The sequence below is a fragment of the Chelonoidis abingdonii genome, chromosome 6 (genome assembly GCF_003597395.2).
Source record: "Chelonoidis abingdonii isolate Lonesome George chromosome 6, CheloAbing_2.0, whole genome shotgun sequence".
In the NCBI taxonomy this organism is placed as follows: domain Eukaryota; kingdom Metazoa; phylum Chordata; order Testudines; family Testudinidae; genus Chelonoidis; species Chelonoidis abingdonii.
The window spans coordinates 70,478,206-70,501,119 of record NC_133774.1 but is presented as its reverse complement, the minus strand read 5'-3'; the positions used below and the strand labels follow the sequence as shown (position 1 = coordinate 70,501,119).

The 22,914-nt window shown below is 39.6% G+C and overlaps 1 protein-coding gene across 9 annotated transcripts in view; it reads right to left on the bottom strand.

Annotated features, from left to right (window-relative positions):
* FER (FER tyrosine kinase) overlaps positions 1-22,914 on the bottom strand; it is a 438,602-nt gene that overhangs the window by 150,666 nt on the left and 265,022 nt on the right. For all 9 annotated transcript variants that reach the window (XM_075067143.1, XM_032762616.2, XM_032762614.2 and 6 more), the window contains 2 exons: positions 21,946-22,061; positions 19,495-19,589 (listed from right to left, as the gene is read on the bottom strand). In XM_075067143.1, the coding sequence (XP_074923244.1) occupies positions 19,495-19,589; positions 21,946-22,061 (211 nt within the window). Of the gene's footprint in view, positions 1-19,494; positions 19,590-21,945; positions 22,062-22,914 lie in introns of those variants that run through there.

Genomic DNA, 22,914 nt, shown 5'->3' with positions numbered 1-22,914 from the left:
AGAAAGTATGGGGATGGAAGAGATTTCCAGAGACTTGGAAAAGGGCATGTGCCCATTCTATTAAAGGGAAATTAAAAATCCGAGGAAAATACAGACCAGTTTAGTGTAACTTTCTGTGCCAGGAGTAATGGAGCAGTAATTAAAGAAATTATTCTGCAAAACTTGGAGTGTACGGTTTCCATAGGAATAGCCGCATGGATTTATATTAAGAACAAATCGTGTCAACAATCTGTATCACTTTCTTGAAGGGGGGGAAACGCTGTGGTAGGGAGACGAGGGAGGGAACTAGATTTGAGGAATGAATGGATACCGGTCTTCCGATTCGCTTTCGATAACTAGTTGCCAAATTACAACTTTAGATGGAGTACTTATTAGTGGGTGCATTACTGGCTGTACCCGTTGGTTTATTAATGTCCACGGGTATAGACAAGGGGAGTCCGCAGGGGTGTTTTAGGACCGGCTCTGTTCTAATATCTTCAGTCATGCCGACTTAAGTGTTGGCTGGAGATAGGAAAGTCGCTTATTTAAAGTTTCGGGGACGATACCAACTGGAGGGGGGATGGATGCAATCTTGCATATCTTGTGGAGGACAACGGGTCATATTCCAAAATGATCTGGGAAATTGGAATGGTCTGAAGGTAACCGAGATGAAGTTCACTAAGACAAATGCAGGGCAAGGTGCTCCACCTAGGAAAGGACAACTCAGCTCATTCAAACATAACAGAAAGTGGGAGCGACTGTCTGGAACAGGAGTATTGGCAGGAACAGGGATTCTTGGGGTCATAGTGGACCAACAAGACTAAATATGAGATCACAGTGTGATAACTGTTTGCAAAAGCAAAGTGTTCTGGGAGCATTAACTAGAGTGTGATTATGTAAAAAGACACGTAGAATAGTCATATCTTTCCGCTCTTACTCTGCGCTGGTTAGGCCTCACTGGAGTACTTGTGTCCAGTTACTGGGCACCAACTTTTCGAAAGATGTGAGAGAAAATTGGAGAGGGTCCAGAAGTAAGAGGCACAAGAAAAAATGGACTTTTAAAAAGGTCTGAGAGAACGTGATCTATTGAAGGCAAGGCTGACAAGAATATGGGTTTATTTTAGTTTGGGAAAGAGAAGTCTGAGAGGGAGAATGTCAAAGATAGCATTTCAGGTTATCTAAAAGGGTTCATCAGAGAGAGAGAAGAGAGAAATTGTTCTCCTTGCCTTTATGATTAGAACAAGAAGCAGTGGGCTTAAACTGCAGCAAGGGAGATTTTAGGTCTGGACATTAGGAAAAGTTTCCTAACTGTCTGCGGAGTGGCTGACATGTAGTAAATTGCCTTTGGAGGGTTGTGGACTTCATCTCTGGCAGATTCTTAGAGTAGTAGGTTAGATAAATGTCTATCAGGGATGGTCTAGACAGTATTTGGTCCTGCCATGAGGGCAGGGGACTGGACTCGATGACCTCTCGAGGTCCCTTCCAGTCCTAGAGTCTATGAATCTATGAATAGGTCTGTCTGCATATGCTCCCTGCTGACTCCATCCCCTGGATCACATGCACTACATGGGCTACAAGCAACAGCATGAGAAGGCATGGAAAAGGCTTCTGTAAAGAGATTTCAGATCAGATGCACATGCTCCTTGCTACTTCTGCTCCTGCTTTGCGGTATGCAACAAGTAGAAATGCAACAGTAAAACAAAACACATTAATATAATTTGCATGGGGTATCTACTGTAGTTGCATATTTTGTTCTATTTATCCATGTTTAAAAAATTATAAAAGGGGTTTCTACATAGGGCTGGGGTGTGTCACAGGTGAGAGTGAAGAGTGTCTCTTGCATCTTGTGGCAGTGGATTGCAGGTAGGAAAGGGAAGAGTTCTGAGCCTGGAAGGTTGTGTGTGTGCGTGGATTTATCTTGTTCAATGGGGTGCTGGGTGAAAAGACGTTCAGAGCTTAGCTGGTGGTTTTGAGCTGTGGAAAAGTTCGGCTGTAAGAAAAGGTTTCTCAGTCTGGGGAGTTAGGTATGTATGTCAGAACGCATTCATGTGTTGCGTGTTCTTGAGCAGGTGAGGGTTGGGTGGGACGACAGATTGTTTTTGCAGAGTTGAGGGCAGGAGGAAATGAAGTCAACTAGTCATGAGAGTTTGGATGAACTGAAGGTGTGTGTATGGAGTAGACCATAAGAGGATAGTGTGGACTAGAGGGGCAAAGGATGGGACTAGAAAAGTCAAGAGGTGTCAGAGGAATATTGCTGTTTCCCTCCCTGCTTTGTACTGTAAAATGTCCCAGTTCTTCATTCTGAAAGAAGGAGGTGGGAAAGGGAACCTGCCCCACTTTCTTCCCACTTCTGCACCAACCTCCCTTATCCCACAACATAATACTTCCTTGTAACCCTTGCTGATCCCCATGTCCCAGTCTGTCACTTAGACAGCATGATTCTCCTATGAAAAACTGCTAACTGTAGTCCCACTAGTTATTCTGGGCAGCAGCTACCAACGCTAAATTTGATTTATTATTATTGGTTACTTGTGCAGCATCTAGCTAGACTCTGGGCCTTTCCCAACAGAGCGTCTACTTAGGGGCATTCTCTTCTAAAGAACAGTTTATACTAGTGAATCTTTTTAAAAGTAATTTAATTTTTCTTTTTACATGTTATTTCTCCAATTCTTATGTTTACACTATACTGCGGTTTCTCTGTACAGCACTTCAATTAATACACAAAACAGAAAACAGTAGGATGGGACCTGATTGTGCTAGATGGTCTACCAAAATATATGAACAAACAGTTCCAGCCCAAAATGTTTACAGCCTAGGAAAATAAGGCTCAAGTTGCAGGACTTCACTCCTAATGAGTCTAGGAACCCCAGATGGCGGTCTCCTTCCTCTGCTACATGAGCTCCACTCCTGCGCTGCTCAGGCACTTCAAATGGCAGCTACCTTAGCCATTTTTACCAACTATTTGTGAAGGAAGGCCAGACTGAGCAGGTTGCACTCGTTCCTGTTCCTGTCGTTTGCTGTTCTGAATCTCAAAAGGAACTCCCTACCACTGCCTCCCCCTCTGTACTTCTAAAGGCAATAGCTTAGGATGACGCACAGGAAACCCACGACAGAAAAGAAATGCAAAGAAAACAGAACAGTGAATGGACAAGTAAAGGTGGAAAACGGGAATAAAATAAACACTGCTGTGGACTTATATGGCTTCTTAGCAAAAAATTAAATTACATGGCTATTTATATAGCAGTATAATTGTATTATACACTGAGACCTACCCATGCCCCACGCTTGCATCAGGTCTATGAAATCCACTCTTTTCACAGAACATATGGCACTTCTATGACACAGTACTAGTGACATGTAGTATTACACAATATGTACCACTCACCTAACCACTCTAACCCGCATCCATGCTTAAGAATAGTCCTATGTTTGATGCAACATTGTCACCAGCCCAGTGTATGGCAGTGAACCAAGACCAATGAATGCAGAAGCTTGTGATCTGTGGCAGATCTGAATGCTGCAGCATCTGAAAGAGAGAATCTAAAGCAATGTGCTAGTGTGAATCTAAGTGTAAGTGTAAATGTGCCGATCTAAAGCAATGTTCCTTCCAGGCTGGCAAGTGAAGACAATCAGCACATCTTTCCATATCTGGTGAAACCGAATACAAGACAAGCTATAAAATAATTGTACCTATCCCCTGCAATCTTTTCTTCTATTTTCAATTATATATTCAGCAAGCAATGCAGCTGTGTTCTTTGGAAAGGTGAGCAAAGCACGTATTTGAAAATTCAGCTGTCACTGAATCAATATGACCTATCACACAGACATTTCTATTTATACCTACTTCTGAGATACTGGCGTAGTAAGGATACAGAAAGCAATATTACAAGTATTTTTCAGATGCCTTTTTGTTAAACATATTGTGAACAATACGTGTCTGCCTTCACTGCAACTGAACATTTGCAGCTGGCCTGCGTCAGCTGATTTGGGCTTGCAGGATTCAGGCTATCGGGCTGTAAAATAGGACTGTAATACTGTGGCATACACATTCAGCCCCTGAACGGGGAAAGGGGAGGTTTCCAGATCCCCAGATCCAGTTTGAGCCCAAGGGCCAACATCACAATTTTACAACCCTGCAGCCTGAGTCCCATGAGCCTGAGTCTGCTGGAGTCCTAAACATCTTTTCCTTAAACTCAAAACAGCATTCAGCATGGGCTCAGTCCCACTGAAGTCCTAATTCAAAATGCCATATGTTTGCCTACATTTTTCATGGCATCACTCCAAAGCACATGTCTAACTATATTGCCTCCTCTCGCAATCATCCACTTAGGTCCTCTCAGGCTTCTTCTCAACACAACTGAGGATTTCTCTTTGACCTGGGATATCTATCAGGAAATCTCACAGGAATTTACTGCTGCTGAATGGCTCCTGGCTGTGCAGCAATCCCTCTGTAGCCCAGCTGTCACCGAAACATGTGGAGCCATGGCAGCAGAGCTGCAGAAGATTTCTTCCACTGTCACAGAGCCAGCATCACAGCCCACTGCAGGCGCAAGGGGGAACGCTGCAGTCCTAGTGTGGCTGCAGTCCCAGCTGAGTGGAGCCCACCCTGCTGCTAAATGGCTTCTGCCTTCTCAATTATCTGAACTCCTGATAATCCAAATAAAATCCATGTCCCCCATACTATTCAGATAATCAGGAGTATACTGTACAGGGTTACTTACTTGTCTGAGAAAATAATCTAAGGCCATCTTGTGTGAATACCAGAGATTGATAATGCTGACAAGTTCTGACAGATTGGGAGGCTTCTGGTCTTGAAGTTGTGAACAGTGTGGAAATTTGAGAAATCTACACTAACTGAAAAACTATGTTCTACTCAGTTTCTGATTTTCTTTATAGCTATTCCAGACTGACTGATCGTTAGGATTTTTAAAAGGAGGCATATCACCAGAGAGGTGGAGCTAGAAATGTAGATGCCAATAGCTACTGTTTAAAGAAACACAAGTCTTGAGTTTTTACACTACCCCCAGAACACAGCCTTTAAAAATTCTGATGATGTGCCTTAGATTCCTAATTTTTTAAATAAACCCTTATAGTCTCTTTATATCCATAGCCGAGGTCTTTTAAATAAATAAATAAATAAAAATAAAAAAATTATAAAAAAAACAAAAACAGTGATGAGTAAAATCTGATCTTTTCCCTTGCTGTTGGTAGTGTAGTACCTATGTTGGTCCCAAGATATAAGAGACACAAGGTAGGTGAAGTTATGTTTTATTGGACCAACTTCTGTTGGTGGAAGGGACAAGCTTTCAATCTTGAGAGAGCTCTTCCTCAGGTCTGGAGAAAGTAACCCAAGTGTCTGAACTAAATACAAGGTGGGACAGATTGTTAACAGAAGGGCTTCAGACATGCTGTAAGAAACCACTTAAAATGAACTGGGCAATAGGGGTTAGCAGGCAGGCAGGTGTGTTGAAAATTGTTTTAATGATCCCAAAAAACAGTGTCTGTATTAAGTACATGGTTTTTAGTGTCCAGCAGAGTTATGAATTAAAGTTCCCAGGCTCATCTTTTGAAGTTATTGTACAGATTTCCTTTGAGAATGAGGACTCTGATGCTTAATTATCTGCCCCACCATATATTTAGCTCACACACTCTTGTTACTTTCCCGAGGACAAAGGAAGAATTCAGTGAAGCTCAAAAGCTTGTTCCTTCTACCAACAAAAGTTGGTCCAATAAAAGATATTACCTCATGGATTGGTCAAGAACAAATTGTGTCAAAACAATCTGATAGCTTTCTTTGACGGGGTAACAAGCCTTGTGGATAGGGGAAAGCGTTTGACGTAGTTTATCTTGACTTTAGTAAAGCTTTTGATACTGTATCGCATGACCTTCTCATAAACAAACTAGGGAAATGCAACCTAGATGGAGCTACTATAAGGTGGGTGCATAACTGATTGGAAAACCACTCCCGGAGAGTATTTATCAGTTCTGTTCAATATATTCATCAATGATTTAGATAATGGCATACAGAGTACACTTATAAAGTTTGCAGACGTTACCAAGCTTGGGGGGGGGGTTACAAGTGCTTTGGAGGATAGGATTAAAATTCAAAATGATCTGGACAAACTGGAGAAATGGTCTAAAGTAAACATGATGAATGAAATTCAATAAGGACAAATGCAAAATACTCCACTTAGGAAGGAACAATCAGTTGCACACATACAAAATGGGAAATGACTGCCCAGGAAGGAATACTGCAGAAATGGATCTGGGGGTCATAGTGGACCACAAGCTAAATATGAGTCAACAGTGTAACACTGTTGCAAAAAAAGTGAACATCATTCTGGGTTGTATGAGCAGGAGTGTTGTAAGCAAGACATGAAAAGTAATTCCTCCACTCTACTCCGCACTGATTAGGCCTCAACTGGAGTAGTGTGAGCATCGCATTTCAGGAAAGATGTGAATTGGAGAGTCCAGAGAAGAGCGACAAAAATGATTAAAGGTCTAGAAAATATGACTGAGGAGGGAAAATTGAAAAAACTGGAGAAGAGAAGACAGAGATGATGATAGTTTTCAAGTACATAAAAGGTTGTTACAAGGAGAAGGGAGAAAAACTGTTCTTTTTAACCTCTGAGGATAGGACAAGAAGGAATGGGCTTAAAATGTAAGAAGGGAGGTTTTAGGTTGGACATTAGGAAAAACTTCCTAATGGTCAGGGTGGTTAAGCACTGGAATAAATTGCCTAAGGAGGTTGTGGAATCTCCATCATTGGAGATTTTTAAGAACAGGTTACACAAACACCTGTCAGGGATGCTCTAGATAATACTTAGTCGTGCCATGAATGCAAGGGACTGGACTAGATGACCTCTTGAAGTCCCTTCCAGTCCTATAAGCCTAGGATTCTCCCTCTCAATGAGCAGTAAGAACAGAGATTTCAGCACTTCTACAAAACAACTGACAAAACATATTTAAATAAGCTATGTTATTTTAGAAGTTTTTATCAGAAGAATATAAGCGACTGCAATTTTCCTAGAATTCCAACCAAAGTGTGCTGCACTAGAGGACAAATCATCATACAGCTGACAATAGTGCTGCCTTCTCCCCTTGTTAAAAATGTATTTAAAATACTTCATATGGTCTTCCAGTTATGTTAGCTCATTAAATTTAAAGTAGTTTTTCTTCATGGGTACTTATACCATGAAACAATAAATAACTTATTTTTTTATTACAAACTGAGAGGCTGTTAAATGCTCTGTTTCTTTATTCTGTTTGGTAGGGTTGAGAAGACTCTCTTATTTCACACTTTGTAGAAGGCACAATTTTTTTTAAGGTGTGTATTTGTTTCCTTTGGGAAGGAACATCATTTCTTCCATTATATGATTTTCATACCATCAGTGTTATCTCTTTACCAAGTAATCACAAGTAAATGTATTTACAGTTTTTATACAGCAAACTTCCAAAATTTTTGAATGATTTATAAGAAAAAGAGTACATAAATGGTGATATCTAGCAAATATATAAAAATGGTTAAGAAATATGGGAAGAGCCAAAGGATTCTCAGAGTAAGTGTATCATTCATTTCAAAGGAAAGAGTGGGCACAATCATCTATTCCCTAAGAAAACCTCAAGAAAGAAAATCTCTGTATGGAACCCTCTGGAAGTATTCCCAAAAATAATTTCCATGGGGGGAGGAGAGGGAAGGTAGATGTTCTCCCAGCAAGAACCAGATGTTCACTGTGCTGAAAATATACACAAGTATATCTCTATTCCCAGGTTAATGCTGCTTTCATGAAGTTTGACTAACTTTTGCTTTAGTTCAGCATATGATCATGCTTTAGTCCCAACATACCTCAGGAATTTAAACAAAATAATTGAAGATTAAAAACAGTTAAACACAGTTTAAGGAAACACAAAGTAAGAAAAGTTCACATCTTTCTTTGATACTGAATAACTGTAGGGCATGGCTTTGGGCACAGAAGATTGAGACTTTACTGTGACATGCAAAAGCAGTGCTAGGTCTACATTACTGCAAATATTTTATCCATGGACTCACTATATCTTCTTCTACACACTTCTGTTCTGTTTCTCTGATTTTAACATAACTCTTTATTGAGATTCTTAAAACTTTTTGGTCCTATTTTCATCCTGATGATAATAGGACACGGCAGTACAGGATATGGTTGGTCACTTACACAAGACCTTTTCAACCCTAGGTGTCTAAAATAAGGTCCTAAATCTATACTTAAGTACCTAAATAAAAGCATCCTGATTTCCATAGATGCTGAGTATTCATACATTCCACAGAAGCAATTACGCAGCACCTTTGGAAATTAGGAAACATTTAGGGGCCTAAATATATATTTAGAAGTCTCATTTTGAAAGTTTTGGCCTTAATTTGTATCTCTTTGTTTTTCAGAAGCGGGAAGATCATCATTCACTGTATGTTAGCTTTTCCCCTACATCTAAGATGAAACTTGAAGTACCTGCTCTGAAACAAAGGCCAAGGGAACTTTCACCAACTTTCACTGTTAAGGTAAAAATGCTAGTTTCCAAAGGAAAAACACCTTTATAGTAAAAACTGAAGGGTGGTCTTTGTCAACTCTATCCACTACCTGTTTTAATGTGTCCATTTCCATCATCTACCTTTCTAGATTACTTTTATAGCCCCCATTACCATAGTATCCGAGTGCCTATGACAAGAGTCCTTGGCAAAATCAAGGATTCTCTGGCAGAGGGTTATTGGCTGTACCCTACACCAATTAACATGAAAGCAAGACCAGGAACACTTTTAGCTATGGAAAAGACACACACAAATAGTTCTCTATGACTAGAAACTTCTCATTGTACAGTGATACAAAAAAGTCATCTCTGTTTTAAAATGAACAATGTTTAGCGCCCCAAATCTTTTGTCCTATTCTGTTAGCCATAAGCTACATTATTATGTGCATTACTTGAAAATGGTGCACCACTAGGCTGGTTAAACAAACCTGAAAAATACACCAATGGCCTAGGAATGCAAACCCTGTAGTGGCTCACAGCCCACACATTCAGCCTTCAACAATGCAACTTCAACCCTGATGAAGCTTGGAAAGCCAAATGGAGTTCACAAGAAGTGAAACCTCGTGAAAGACCTGACGCAGAAGATCTCTGGCTTCGATCTCCCATGAAGCTTATGGGCAACCCTAAACCACATCTGCGCGGACCATGGCAGATATGGATACTTGCTGCACAAATGGAGAATTAAAGACTCTCCTGTGTGCGACTGTTCTGGTCACCCAGAACAGACCATAAAACATATAACAACTCAATGCCCGTTTCACAAATATGAAGGAGGCATCACAGCAATACACTCGGCTACTCCTGACGCAATTATGTGGCTTAATCATCTACCAGTTACATGACAGTTGTTGCTCTACATTTACATCAGCCATACAAAGATGAAGATTGCTTTGTTTAGGATTCATATAAAGCATTCATTCATTCATGAGAGGAGCAAATTCTTATTTCATCTCTTTCTAAACTATGGAAGATACAGGAATGATTCTGTAATGGTTGTAATAAATTCTGCTTTAAGTCTAATAACGCTTTTCAGGATTAATGCTTTGTTAGTTAAGCCTTTTACTTCATCCTCTAGAGAAGAATAAGCACTATTGGAATGTAAGGGTCTATTAAAAACAGATAAGAAAAATGCCAGTACAGTGTCTGTGCAATATGCAAACAGGTAATAAACTTTTGTAATGTACAAATTAATGGAAGCAACTTTACTTTCAAATGATTAATATGCTTTCATTGTCTTGTTAAGTGGTAATCTTAAACTATTCCATCCTCATTTGTTTTCGGATATTAGGCACCAAATGAAACATTAGAGAAATCACATGTAACAGCCTGCTGCATTATGAAGTATCGCCTTAAAATATCCATTGCTCCCAAATCATAGAATCATAGACTTTAAGGTCAGAAGGGACCATTATGATCATCTAGTCTGACCTCCTGCACAATGCAGGCCACAGGTAATCGATCACCAGCCTATCTCCCGAGCCAATGGCACCAAGCCGATGGACACAGAATTCACACCCCACTCCTGTATACAAACTTCTGTCTGAAGCCCTGAAGTCCTCAAATCATGGTTTAAATAAAAAGAGACTCAAGGGGTGGTCCAACTGGAGAGATCTTCCTGCGAGTTGAACCCACGTGCTCACAGGAACTGACTGTCTTTTCAGGACATCCTCTCCAGGAGAGAAAAATTCCTTCCCGATCCCAAATATGCCAATCAGCTAAACCCTGAGCATGTGGGCAAGACTCACCAGCCAGCACTCAGGAAAGAATTATCTGTAGTAACTCAGATCCCACCCCATCTAACATCCCATCACAAGCCATTGGGCATATTTACTGGTAGTAGTAAAAGACAAATTCATTGCCAAAATTAAGCTATCCCATTATACCATCTCGTTCAAAAACATTTTGATGGATGAAACCAGAAATATAAGCTTTGATATAATACAGTAATGAAAAAGTTCATTGGCATGAATATGGTGGTTAAGAATCTACACATTAACACCAAAAACAACCAGGTCAATAAATTAGTTTGAAATTCATGAAATCCACAAAAAGAATTACAAGAAACTAGTACATTTAACAACAACAGAAAAGAAAGGCTAGACTCTGCTTTTTGCACTTATCACTGAGTAAGCAGTCACATTACAGCAGCATTGTCCCAGAAAAAGCATCAGAAGGCAATGGGACTCAGGTCTTGTCTACACTCACAATGCTGCAGCGGCATCATTATTATGCTTAGTGAGGACGCTACCTGTGCCAAGAGGAGAGCTTCTCCTGTTGGCTTAGGTACTCCACCTCCCTGAGAAGTGGTAGCTATGTCAATGGGAGAAGTTCTCCTGTTGACATAGCGCTGTCTACATCGGGAGTTCAGTCAGTATAACTACATTGCTCAGGGGTATGTATTTTCCACACCTTTGAGCCACATTGTTATACTAATGTAATTTTGTTGTGTGGACAGGGCTAAGTGTCACAATTTGTCCTGAGTCCTCTGCATGGTCAGGTTAAAGCTAGTCACTACAGTCTAGATCTATATACTTATAGAAAAAATGTATGCTTGAAAATACATTTCACCCCAAAGGATTTCTAATTAAAAGTTTACAAAGCTTTCATTTCCATTCTTTTGTAATGCAACAACAAGAGCGAGAGAGAAGAAACAACATACAAAGTACCAGATTTTATATTCAAACTAATGTCATATTATTGTTCCTTTCCTTTCCCTTCCTAATCTTCCCTTCTTTTCTCCTTTTTTAATTTTTTGTTTGTTTTTCCTTCTATCCCTCTCTTGCTATACAGGGTTTTGAATTTGCAGTGCAGTCATGGAGCTTTACACTTCCTCATGCAATTACAGTTCTCCACAAAGGTGGGAATATCCTACCATGCAACTAAGCTTGCTTAGTGGGACTGGGGTCCTCTTTAGCACAGCAGCGCTAGCTCAGTGCTTTAGCTAGTTAGTGGCCAGTTGGAGAGAGAACTTGGGAAAGGGAACAGGAACTCAAGTTGTTTCCTTTTCTTTAGATTTCCTGTTGTTTGCTCAATAGCCTTAGAGCTAAGTGCGGGGAAATCTGAGGCCCGGTCTACACTCTCTCTCTCTAGGCCAAGGTGGGGAAAGGACAGTGTGGGGAGTGTAGGTGGTGTCTGAAGCTGGGACATAGGAACAGGGGCAAATATATAGGAGAAGGGAAATCTATGTGAAGTTGTGTACCAGAAAGAGAGAATAATAGCACATATATACAATGGAGAGGGGGATGAGAGGGACATAAAACACCTATGGTACCTATAAGATTATGGCAAATGTACTCTATTTTTTTCTTTAAACATTCTTTAAAAGTAGAGGAAAATACAAAGGAGCATAAACTCTGGTAAGTCAAATGTAAAAGTATAATTAGACCGGTCAAGAAAAAATGTGAAGACCAACTAGTAAATTTTTTTTTTTTTAAGTACATCAGAAGCAGGAAGCCTTGCAAACAGTCAGTCAGTGGAGTCACTGCACGAGCGAGGTGCTAAAGGAGCACTCAAGGAAGATAAGGGCATTACAGAGAAGCCAAATGAGTTATTTGCATCAGATGCATTCTTGTATCTTCTTCACTGCAGAGGAAGTGAGGGAGATTGTTGAGCCATTCACTTCAGATGCCAAATGTGAAGAACTGTCCCAGACTGAAGTGCCAATAGAAGAGATTTTGGAACAAACTGATAAATTAAACAGTAATAAGTCACCAGGACCAGATGGTATTAACCCAAGAGTTCTGAAGGAACTCAAATATGCTACTGCAAAACTACTAACAGTGAGATGCAACCTATCACTTAAATCAGCTTCTGTGCCAGATGACTGAAGGATAGCTAATGTGACAACAGTTTTTTAAAAAGGCTCCAGGCAATCCTGGCAATTACAGCCTGGGTAAGCCTAAACAATCTATTAGAATTCTTTGAGGGAGTGACCAAATGTGTTCCAGGCTGATCTGGTGGTTAGAGAGTACCTGGACTTTCAGAAAGCCTTTCACAAGGTCCCTCACCAAAGGCTCTTAAGCAAAGTAAGCGGTTATGGGTAGATCATCGCATGCACCAGTAACTGGTTAAAAGACAGGAAACAAAGGGTAGAAATAAACGGTCAGTTCTCACAATAGAGAAAGGTAAATATTGGTGTCCCCCAGGGATCTGTAATGGGATCACTGCTGTTCAACATATTCATAAATGATCTGGAAAATGGGGTAAACAGAGAGGTGGCAAAATTTGAAGATGATACAAAATTACACAAAATCGTTTAGTCCAAAGCAGTCTGTGAAGTGTTACAAAGTGACCCCAAGCAACTGCATGACTGAGCAACAAAATGGCAGATAAAATTCAATGCTGACAAATGTAAAGTAATGCACATTGGAAAATATAATCTCAACTATACATACAAAATGATGGGATCTAAATTAGCTGTTACCACTCAAGAAAGATCTTGGACTCATTGTGGATAGTTCTCTGAAAACATCTGATCAATGTGCAGCAGCAGTTAAAAACTAACCAAATGCAGGAACTATTAGGAAAGGGTTAGATAAGAAGACAGAAAATATCATAATGCTACTAAATAAATCCATGGTATGTGCACACTTTGAATCCTGTGTGCAGTTCTGGTTGCCACACCTCAATAAAGATATATTAGAACTGGAAGAGGTACTGAGAAGGGCAACAAAAAAGATTAAGGGTATGAAACAGCTTCCATATGAGGACAGATTAAAAAGACTGAGACTTTTCAGCTTGGAAAAGAGACAAGTAAGGGGGGGAATATGATAGATGTCTACAAAAACACGAATAGTGTTGAGGAAGTTATTAAGAAATGTTATTCACTCCTTCACATAACAGGAATCAGGGATCGCCCAATGAAATTATGAGGCAGCAGGTTTAAAACAAACAAAACCAAGTACTTCTTCACACAATGAACAGTCAACTGGTGGAACTCATTGCCAGGGGATGTTGTGAAGGTCAAAACAATAGCTGGGTTCAAAAAAGAACTAGATGAGTTCATTGAGGATAGGTCCATCAGTGGTTATTAGCCAAGATGGTCAGGGATGCAACCCCATGCTCCAGGTGTCACTAGCCTCTGACAGCCAGAAGCTGAGTGTGGACGACAGGGGGATGGAATCACTTGATAACTGCCCTGTTCTGTTCATTTCTTCTGAAGCACCCTGGCACTGGCCACTATCGGAATATAGGATACTGGGCTAGATGGACCATTCGTCTGACCCAAGATAGCTATTCTTATATTCTTTATATATTTTTAAGTAACCAAAACCTATAGTGTTAAAGGAGAAATGGGGAGTTGGGACTATCAGGTAGGAAAAGAAAATGGTCCATGAGAATATCTTAATTTTAACCAGAGGTTCAAAATGCAAGAGAGTTTGAGAAATCCTGATATACAATCCTTTTCCAAATTGTTTTGTATTTTTATTCTCAATTCTGCATCTTATCTTCTTAAACAAATCACATGCAAAAAACTTTCTCTGCCATAATTATTATTACACAAGAGTCAGGAAATGTTGATTTAGGTCCATAAAGCTGAGTCTCTGCAAGAATTTGTGGGACATTTCTCTATCAAATTATTTTCTTGTACCATTTATCCTGTTCTACCGCACATTTATGATTTCAATGAGTTCATAGTATCTGAGCAAGACAGGATAAAATTAAATCTTTTTAACAATATTTTCAAGGCTTTTAGCAAATTAGGCATGATGCAGCCACAAAACATTTTAAACCTTCTCCTTCACTAAATCTCTCTTTCACAGAAGTGAATTAGCAAGAACAAATATCTTAAATAAGAGTATTTCCATTTTCCATAAAATTCTAGTCACTTATCTCCAACAAAAAATACATATGGTCAATAGATTATAGAAAAAGGACTTGAATGGTTATATTAGCAATGTATTTCAAGTGGACAAATTGCTGAGTTTTTAAAAAACTTCCTAGATATTTTTTTATTCTCATTTTAAATTTTTGAATGGACTACACATTCAGATCTCTTTTACAAATATAACTAGATAGCCTCTTCAATAAATCTGAAGGCTATAGAGTTGATCTTGATTTAGAAGTAATACTGATTTATTAATGGGTAATAATAGTAAATCTAAATTATTTTGTAATAAAATACAAATAAATTACTAATTATGTTACACACAGCCAGAAAAGTATGCTTTCTACAAGATACCCCAGAGATTCCTTTTTAATAATAATACCAATGTTATTTTATTGAGACATTTATACATGGTATCTGTGGCATGGCTAGTATATGAAATATGAACCAGTTGGCAAAATCCCCTCTTTTTTTATCCACAGACATAATTACAGCTACTGCTTAATTATGGAAGAGGCCAGTGGTTTGACTGGAAAGAAACAGAACACAACACTTCTTAGAAAGTGATTATAATATTAGCCTTTTTATATTAAGATAGAAAGCTGTGTTTGCAAACACAGAGGTGTATTGTTGCTTTTTAAAATATAATGAAAGGGTGTAGGTATTTTTAAAACCTTGACATGTTTGACTAAAATGATCCCATTTGTAAATTAAATTACAGTCTGGATACTAGAAAATAATGCTTTAATCGTCTAGGTAAATACAAAAGACAGATGCTAATGTAAATAGACGAGGATCTTGCAATGAGTTATCCCACAGCTATCTAAATCAATTTGTAAACATAACATAAAAAAGTTAAAAGATGTTTCTCTTGCAATTGCCAAGCTTTCAAACAACTCCAAAGATAAAAGTATAAAAAATGCAGATGGGCAGAGGATATTTTACATATAGTGTTATTTTCAAATGTTTTTCCTGTTAACATTATTTTCTGGTCTTTGTAGGACTTTATAGCCTCTGGATGTTTTGATTCCTCATGTCAAATCTGCTTTTCATGGTGTAAGGATCTTCCGTATACATATCTTTTTTATTTCTCTCTCTCTCACTCTCACTGTTTTCATTCCGGAGAACAGAACTACTTAAGCTCAGTTCTGCTCACAAATGCTTTGATCATAAAAAATGTAGTACAGGATGAACAAATAGCCCAATTTAGTCTTATTTTCAATATTTAACCACCTCTTATTCCCCCCCCCCCCCACTAGTTGTCCCTCTCCTTTCTCTGTCGTTTTCAGGTAGAAATCCCCCATCAACTTCTCAGGAGAAAAGGGGGAGCAGAAGGAGCAGCAGTTATTTTAAAGAGCACTAATCCTCAGAAACCAGGGAAGCATCATGCCTCCTCTCCCTGGAAATAATAATGGTAAAACGTGGCAGTTTTGGGGAGGAACACACCATCTGCCCTCCCCAAGGGAGGGGGCAGAGGAAGACTTGACAGGTACATCTGTGCCACCCCCTCTAGTCCCAATAAGCCAGGGCAGTTTGGTGAGTATGGGAAGGAACATTTCCCGCCTATCCTTGCAATGAGAGGAACAGAATTAGAAATACAAATAATAAATGAATAATGAGGCAACTGAAAAGGAGCACTAGTGGCCATAGTACATTTCAGCAATTGGAAAAGTAGGATACAAAAATGAAAAACCCTGTAGAACATAAAGACGGAAGGAGTAGGGGGAAGAGATTACAGGGAGATCAGAGGACCATTTACTGATCTTGAGCTCCCCACTCTATTCCAGTGCTACTGAAGAGCTGACAGAGAGCCCAGTGTATTCCCCTTCCAAAAGTCATCTATTCTACCACTGGGAGAAAGGGGAGAGAAACCTACACCTGTGAGACTTTCAAGCCCCAGAGCAGGGGATTTGTCTAACGTAGCTAACAGAGAGGGGTCTGAGAGAGAGAGAGCACACGAGACAGTGCAATTACATAATTGTTTGTTTTTCGGTCCTGGGTCCCTAAGCAAACAGAAATTATATATTTTGTGGAAAAAATCCCTACATTTGGCTTTTAGTTCAGAGACCTTCACTTTTATGTAATGTAACAGCCAGGAATAAATTAATAAAGTCACTTTAATAAGCTATTATAGGTTTATGTTGTGGGTTGAAGACTGCTAGGTTGAGATGGCTGGTTGCACTGGCAGAAGAAAATATGTTGCAATTAGGCGACGGTTTACTTTCATTACCATGCATGACTCTTTTTGAGACCTTCACTCTCTTTCTCTTGTGGCTGTATTTCTGCAGTATGTTCTTTTATTTATTTATTCTGTGGGATATATCATTGCTACGTAGGGTTTTTTGAATTGTCTTATCACGGTGTTTGTTTCTGTGGGAGGAGTGTCATTTCTTATGCTCTGTAAGAAAGGTGTTCACTTAAGAAAGATGTTTGTGTTTCAAACATGTTATATTCTTTGGCTATGTGTATAGCAACATCTGAGTTGTTTCCCGTGGTCAGCAGTGATTGTATTCTTGTTTAACTGTGAATCTGTCACCCTTCTTTTGATTCCTAGCATGAGCTATTTTATCCTGAGATAAATTTCCTTTTCCAGCTTCCAAAATACGAAACACTCATGAAAATGATCTGACTCTGCAATGTCAACTAGAAAGAGCCACAAATTAAGCACTGAAACCCAAATCATGGCAATCTCAAAAGAGAATAAACAGCACATATCCCACACGTAGGAGGTATACAAGGGAACAAAAATATACTTGACAAATAAGGAATCAGAACATTCTATAGCAAAGGGAAAACTATGTGCAAAAAATATGAGCAATCATAATGGGTGAAATCCCAACACAGTATGTAGCTAACTGTTTCTACTACATTCCCTGGAGAGACTACAATTTAGCCTTATAAACCACAGTCTTCTACAGTTCTGCATTTCACAGTGTGATACAATTTTATACAATTAAATGTTCTGTTTTGAACTTTTTTTTTAAATTGAGTTGCAGAATTATATAGTTTAAACACCCTCAAGCATACTCCCTAGGGTTGCCAACTTTGTAATATATAAAAAATGGATACTCCGGCAGGAGTGCCGGAACTGCTCCTGCCTGCCTCTTCCCCCAGGTCCTACCCCTGACCCACCCCTCCCGAGGCCCTGCTCCTGCCTCTCCCCTCTCCCCAAGGCCCTGTCCCCTATTTGCTGGTCTTCCCTCCCCCTCCACCATCTCCTGTCATTCTCTGCTTTTTCCCTCCTCTCCCTCCCCTCTGAGCGGAAGGGACTTGCCTTTGGAGATGGGAGCTGCTGCTGCACAATGCAGTAGGAGGTGGCTCCAGCTGAGTAGGGGCTGGCACAGGTAATGACCAGGCACCTCCCTGCCTCCCCAACCCGCAGTAACCGGACACTGTCAGGTCCCCTTTTTTACCAGACTTTCCGGTCGATAACCGGACACCTGACCATCCTAGTATCTCCATTTGTTATTTTATTTGCAGAGAGAAAATATAAAGTGAGATAAACAAACACACACTGAGAAAGCTGGGGCAGGTGGTGCAGTGAATGAAAGCATTAGTATTTCACCTATGAAGATCAAGTTCAAGTTCTAGGTCTGATCACAAGTGAAACTTATTTTAGGTAGTCTCATCCAAATTTGCCACCAGGGAGGTGAAAACAGTAGTAATATTCTGCACACATCCATCACTCCTCTAATATGAGGTTAGTACCCAGACCTTCCCCTGTCTGCCCCATTCACCAGCACCAGAATTCCTAACTTCTCTAGTTGGGTTGGTCCTGCTCCTGGTGTGCCTGCCATTTTTAACTCTCACTAAGCATGAAGGACTGTAAATACTACAAAGGCTACTGAGGCATGCAAGCATGGAAACTAGACAGAATATCCAGAGCACAACAAAGCACACCAGAATCACAGTTAGGAAGTTTCTTGCATATCTGAAGCCAGGAGGGGGGAAAAAATAAACTTTTAGGTGGGTGTCAAGGTAGAAATGGTCACAGGGATGGGTAAAAGATTTAAAACTCCATTCTTTGATTCTCCACAGACCGCTCTACCAGTGGCCTGTTTTTTCATCTTGTCCTGGGCCCGGTGACTCCTGCACCAAAATGGCAAAAGTGTCTAATGCCAGGATACAAGAACATTGACAGAGATGTTTGTGGAAGCCTTCACAAAGCATGCCCAGAATAAGCCTGGCTCAAGACAATACTATTAGTCTCCCATTTTTATAAGGTATAAAAGTCAGTCACATATACAGCATAATCTCATTGAGAAAGACAGTAAATCATAATGGGACTAAGATTTCACTGTTGCATCTGTACTTCTGTTAATACTAAGTATTGTAAACAATAAACTACACCCAACCTTCAGTGAAAATGTAGCCTATTTCTTTGTGAATGGAATGGTTCTTGCTACATCCCAGAATATGATTGTGAAGACCTTTTTTTTAAAACTCATCATCTGTATTAACTGTGCTGCATAGTAAGGAACATCAGAGGTTACCAAGAACACAGCTTTTCTTGCTACAGACAGATTCAAAGTGGGAATAAAGTGCCTAGCAGCTGCTATTATCCTAACAGTTGGAAACTGTCTCCACCGGCTGGCAAAATACAAACACAACAGTCCCAAAGTGGTACAAGGCTATCAGAAAAAGAAACAATAAAATTTTCCTAAATAACTTATTTTCATACTTTTTAATGGAAGAGATATACATAAAACACAGAAAAAACTTCAGTGGATAGGGCATATTATAGATCATTACTTATCTGCAACCAAAGATGTTACAGAAGTTGAACATCTAAATTTAAACTCAGTTAACTCATCAATAGCAAAGACATCAATAACATAGGCAGCTCATGAAAAAAACGGGTATTTTGTTCTACACTGGAGTGAGGAAAACTAAGACTATTCCTACACTAAACAAATGTGTAATGGTACTTTCTAACAGCTCGTGATATTTGGGTTGGTTATAGACAAACTCACAGCAGACCTGCACAGCATCATGGCTAGCATAAATCAAGATATCTGAAAAGTTTATAAGTGTAGATCTGTTGGGATAGATCATGATAATGCTAATAGAGGCAATTAAGACATAATAAACTCAGGGCTGCATGTTATAAAAACGCAAAAAATGAAATTTACCTGGAATAAGTTCCATAACTATATAAATAGGCTGCCTTTGAGTGCAAACTCCTATTAGCTTGACAATATTGGGATGGTCATATTGCTTGAGTATTCTGCATAGGGTGCAAAAAAAGTTTGATTATGTTAGCATATTTCATTATGCAAGCTGATTAAAATAAATATCAGGGGAAAGTATCTTAAACCTCTAACATTATTTTAAAGCAAAATTTCCCTTGTTATATTATCCAAAAATAAGTTGCTTTCAATGCATCAATGGTACCACTCTGTGGAATTACAATCATACCACTCTGATGAGAAAATTAAAAAATAGTGAATATATTAACTAGTTTACAAGTCAAGATCTACTTAAGTATTCTCATAGTGATCCCACCATTTGTCCACATCATAAAAGAACTATATAATTTGCAAAACAAGGCAGTCATACCTCACGAGGCCCAGAATTTAACTAAAAGATCAGAACTGGGGAGTGCTGAAAGAGTTCAGTCAAAAACCTTGCAAAGCATCTGTCTGCACTTTGCCTACCCACAGCGCAGCCTCCAACTCATTTTCCTGAGCATTAAATACAGTAAAAATAATTTAAACTGATAACAACAAATTAAGGATACCTATTCCAAAATAGGAAGCTAAAACAATAAAACTTGCATCTGCTTAAGTAAGGCTATGATGAGAATATTTACAGACAGAAGAATATGCCATGATTTATAAATGAAAAGGAGGGCTGGTGAGAATTCTAGAGAGACATCATAGCTTTTGAAAGTTTGATAACTACTACTGATTAACTTGAACCACCTCTTGTAAAAGAAAATGGAAAGTGTTAGTATGCTTGAGTGCCATCTCAGTAAGGAATAATGTATTTCATTTTCATTTCAATATAAAATCATTTCTTGAGTTGGAGGCTGCTTAGCAAGTGAAGAAATTCCTTGGTAGCCAGCCAGGCTATTAGCATGAAATCAAAGCCATTTTCAAGGAATTATATAGTTGAGATATCCAATAAAAGTCATTTGTATATAGCTAATGTTTTCTACGTTTCTATCTTCGTAAAACTTAGTTATTTATCTAACAATGAAACTATGTTAAAATCTAAAGTGAGGACACCAAGATAACTTAAAACATTTTAAATTATTGTGGTACACTCCCTTACCCTGAGAATTTAAAAGCCATGTACTTGTATTCTCATGTATCAGCCCATATACTTGGGCTTAGCACTCTTTTCACCAATGTTTCGTAATATAAATTACTGTATATACTCGTTCATAAGCCGAATTTTGTTAGTAAAAAAGGGAAGCACCAGAGAAGGGGGTTGGCTTATGAACGGGTATAGAGAGGGAGACGTGGGGGACAGCCCCTGTCCCCAACAGACAGAGCTAGGAGAGGCAGCACAGCCAGCAGAGACAGAAGGGAAGAGGCGGGGCCAGAGTCTCTCCACTTCTGGCCACGCTGCTCTCTCCCCAGCCTCCAAAGCAGCTGCAGCTCCAGGGCTGGCAGGCTGCAGCCGTGCCGCTCAGTCCTGCCCCCAGAGTAGGCTGCGGCCATGCCACCCGACCTGCCGGAGCACACTGGAGCCGTGATGCCCAGCCCAGCCCGCTGGAACATGCTGCAGCCATGCCAGCCCGTCTGGCCTGCCAGAGCAGGCTGCGACCACGCTGCCCAGCCTGCTGCAGCAGCTCCAGTCAGGCCAGAGACATCCTCCCCTGGCCCTCCCCAGATAAGGTGGGAAGGGATGGGATGGGGAAGAGTGTGGGGGTCCCAGGCTAGGGGTGGGGTTATGTGAAAGGTGGTCACAGGGATTACTCCCCTGACTTCCAGCTTCTCCCCCCAGAAAAGATTTCCCCACCAGTTGCTGTCCCAGCCCATCAGAATAAGCAGTTGTCGAGCCGGGACACTTTGTTTACTTAGGTTTACCTCCATGCCTATGGATGCAAGGTACACAAACTATCTCGGCCCACCAGCGGCTTATCCTGATAGCCTGGGAGCCAAAGTTTGCTGACCTCTGAATTATGAGATCGGCTTATGAATGGGTCATAAAAATTTTCTATTTTTACTTATCCATTTTGAGAGGGTCGGCTTATAAATGAATCAGTTTATGATCGAGTATATACGGTACTATTCCAACCTCATTTTCCCCCACTATCAAGGAATATCCTTTGCCTGAATGGCACAACCCAGTTCTTCCAGAGGGCCTGTTTCTTCCCAAGATTAGTTAATGAGGTCAATATCTACATGTCTTTATGACTACCACTTCTACTCTAAAGTCTTGCCTGAGTCTATGATAAGGTCAGGCCTTTGAAAAAAAGCTCTTAATTGGGCGGCAATGTTAAGTTACAGGGCTTATTTATGATTGCTCAAATGGTCACTACAGATATCTGAAATATTTAATGTTCAAAGTTAAAATTTCAATTAAAAAAAATCCAAGATAAGCACATATTTAATTAGATGTAGAGAAATTACCTGGCCTCTGATAAAAATTTTATTTTCAGTTCCTGAGGAAGGTCTTCTTTACAAGTTTTTACAGCAACAGGAGTTTTATCCTTTAATGTTCCCTTATATACTTCACCAAAGTTCCCCTGAAATTCAAATATATATATTCATTGTGCTGAGTAAACACATGACTTTTAAGTCTTCAGAAAAATAAAGCTAATCATTATTCAGAAGAAACAGATACTTCATGTCAAAGAATTTTCATTAGGATCTATGTTTTAAAGATGCTCTTATAAAATCACACACTAACTTCAAAGGAAAATTGTTTTATTTTCTTGCTCTTACTCTAACATCATTCAGTTCATAATACATTTTTATATTTGACCATATCTAACATACAGAATTTAACAAGATATGCTACTGTAACTTTTCTGAAAACAGTAAAGCATTTTCTGAATAAACAAAATAAATTTTTCATCAAATCCTTTTTTTAGTCAGTGGAACTTCATTAACTTCTAAAATCTGAGTGACGCGTTGAAAACATTACTTTCTTCCTTCTCTTTGATATTAACTCCACATCTCCAGATAAGAAAATGGGGAATTGGTAATTCCCTACTTTGAGATGCAGAGTTTTTGTTATATGATATGATCTTTGATGGGGCATGACTTGGGAACTGTACTGATTACAGTATAATCAACTATTGTTATAGCCAGGTGGGATGCGGGAGGAGGGAAGAAGGGAAGGACAAGGCTACATTTCTTATTGTAGCCACACTACAAATCAAAAGTTTGAATGACAGCCTTCTATTGCTTCAGCCATAATCTAGAGTGAAGAGACTGGGTGTCCAGACCCTCCCTTCCACCCCCTACGTTCTTGGGTGTCTCAGTGAGGAGGATATGGAACTTGAGTAGGAGGGCAGGCGGTTATACAGCGGATGCAGTGGCAGTCTGTGCTCTTGCTGCCTTTCCTGCAGCTCCACCAGACGCCTGAGCATGTCC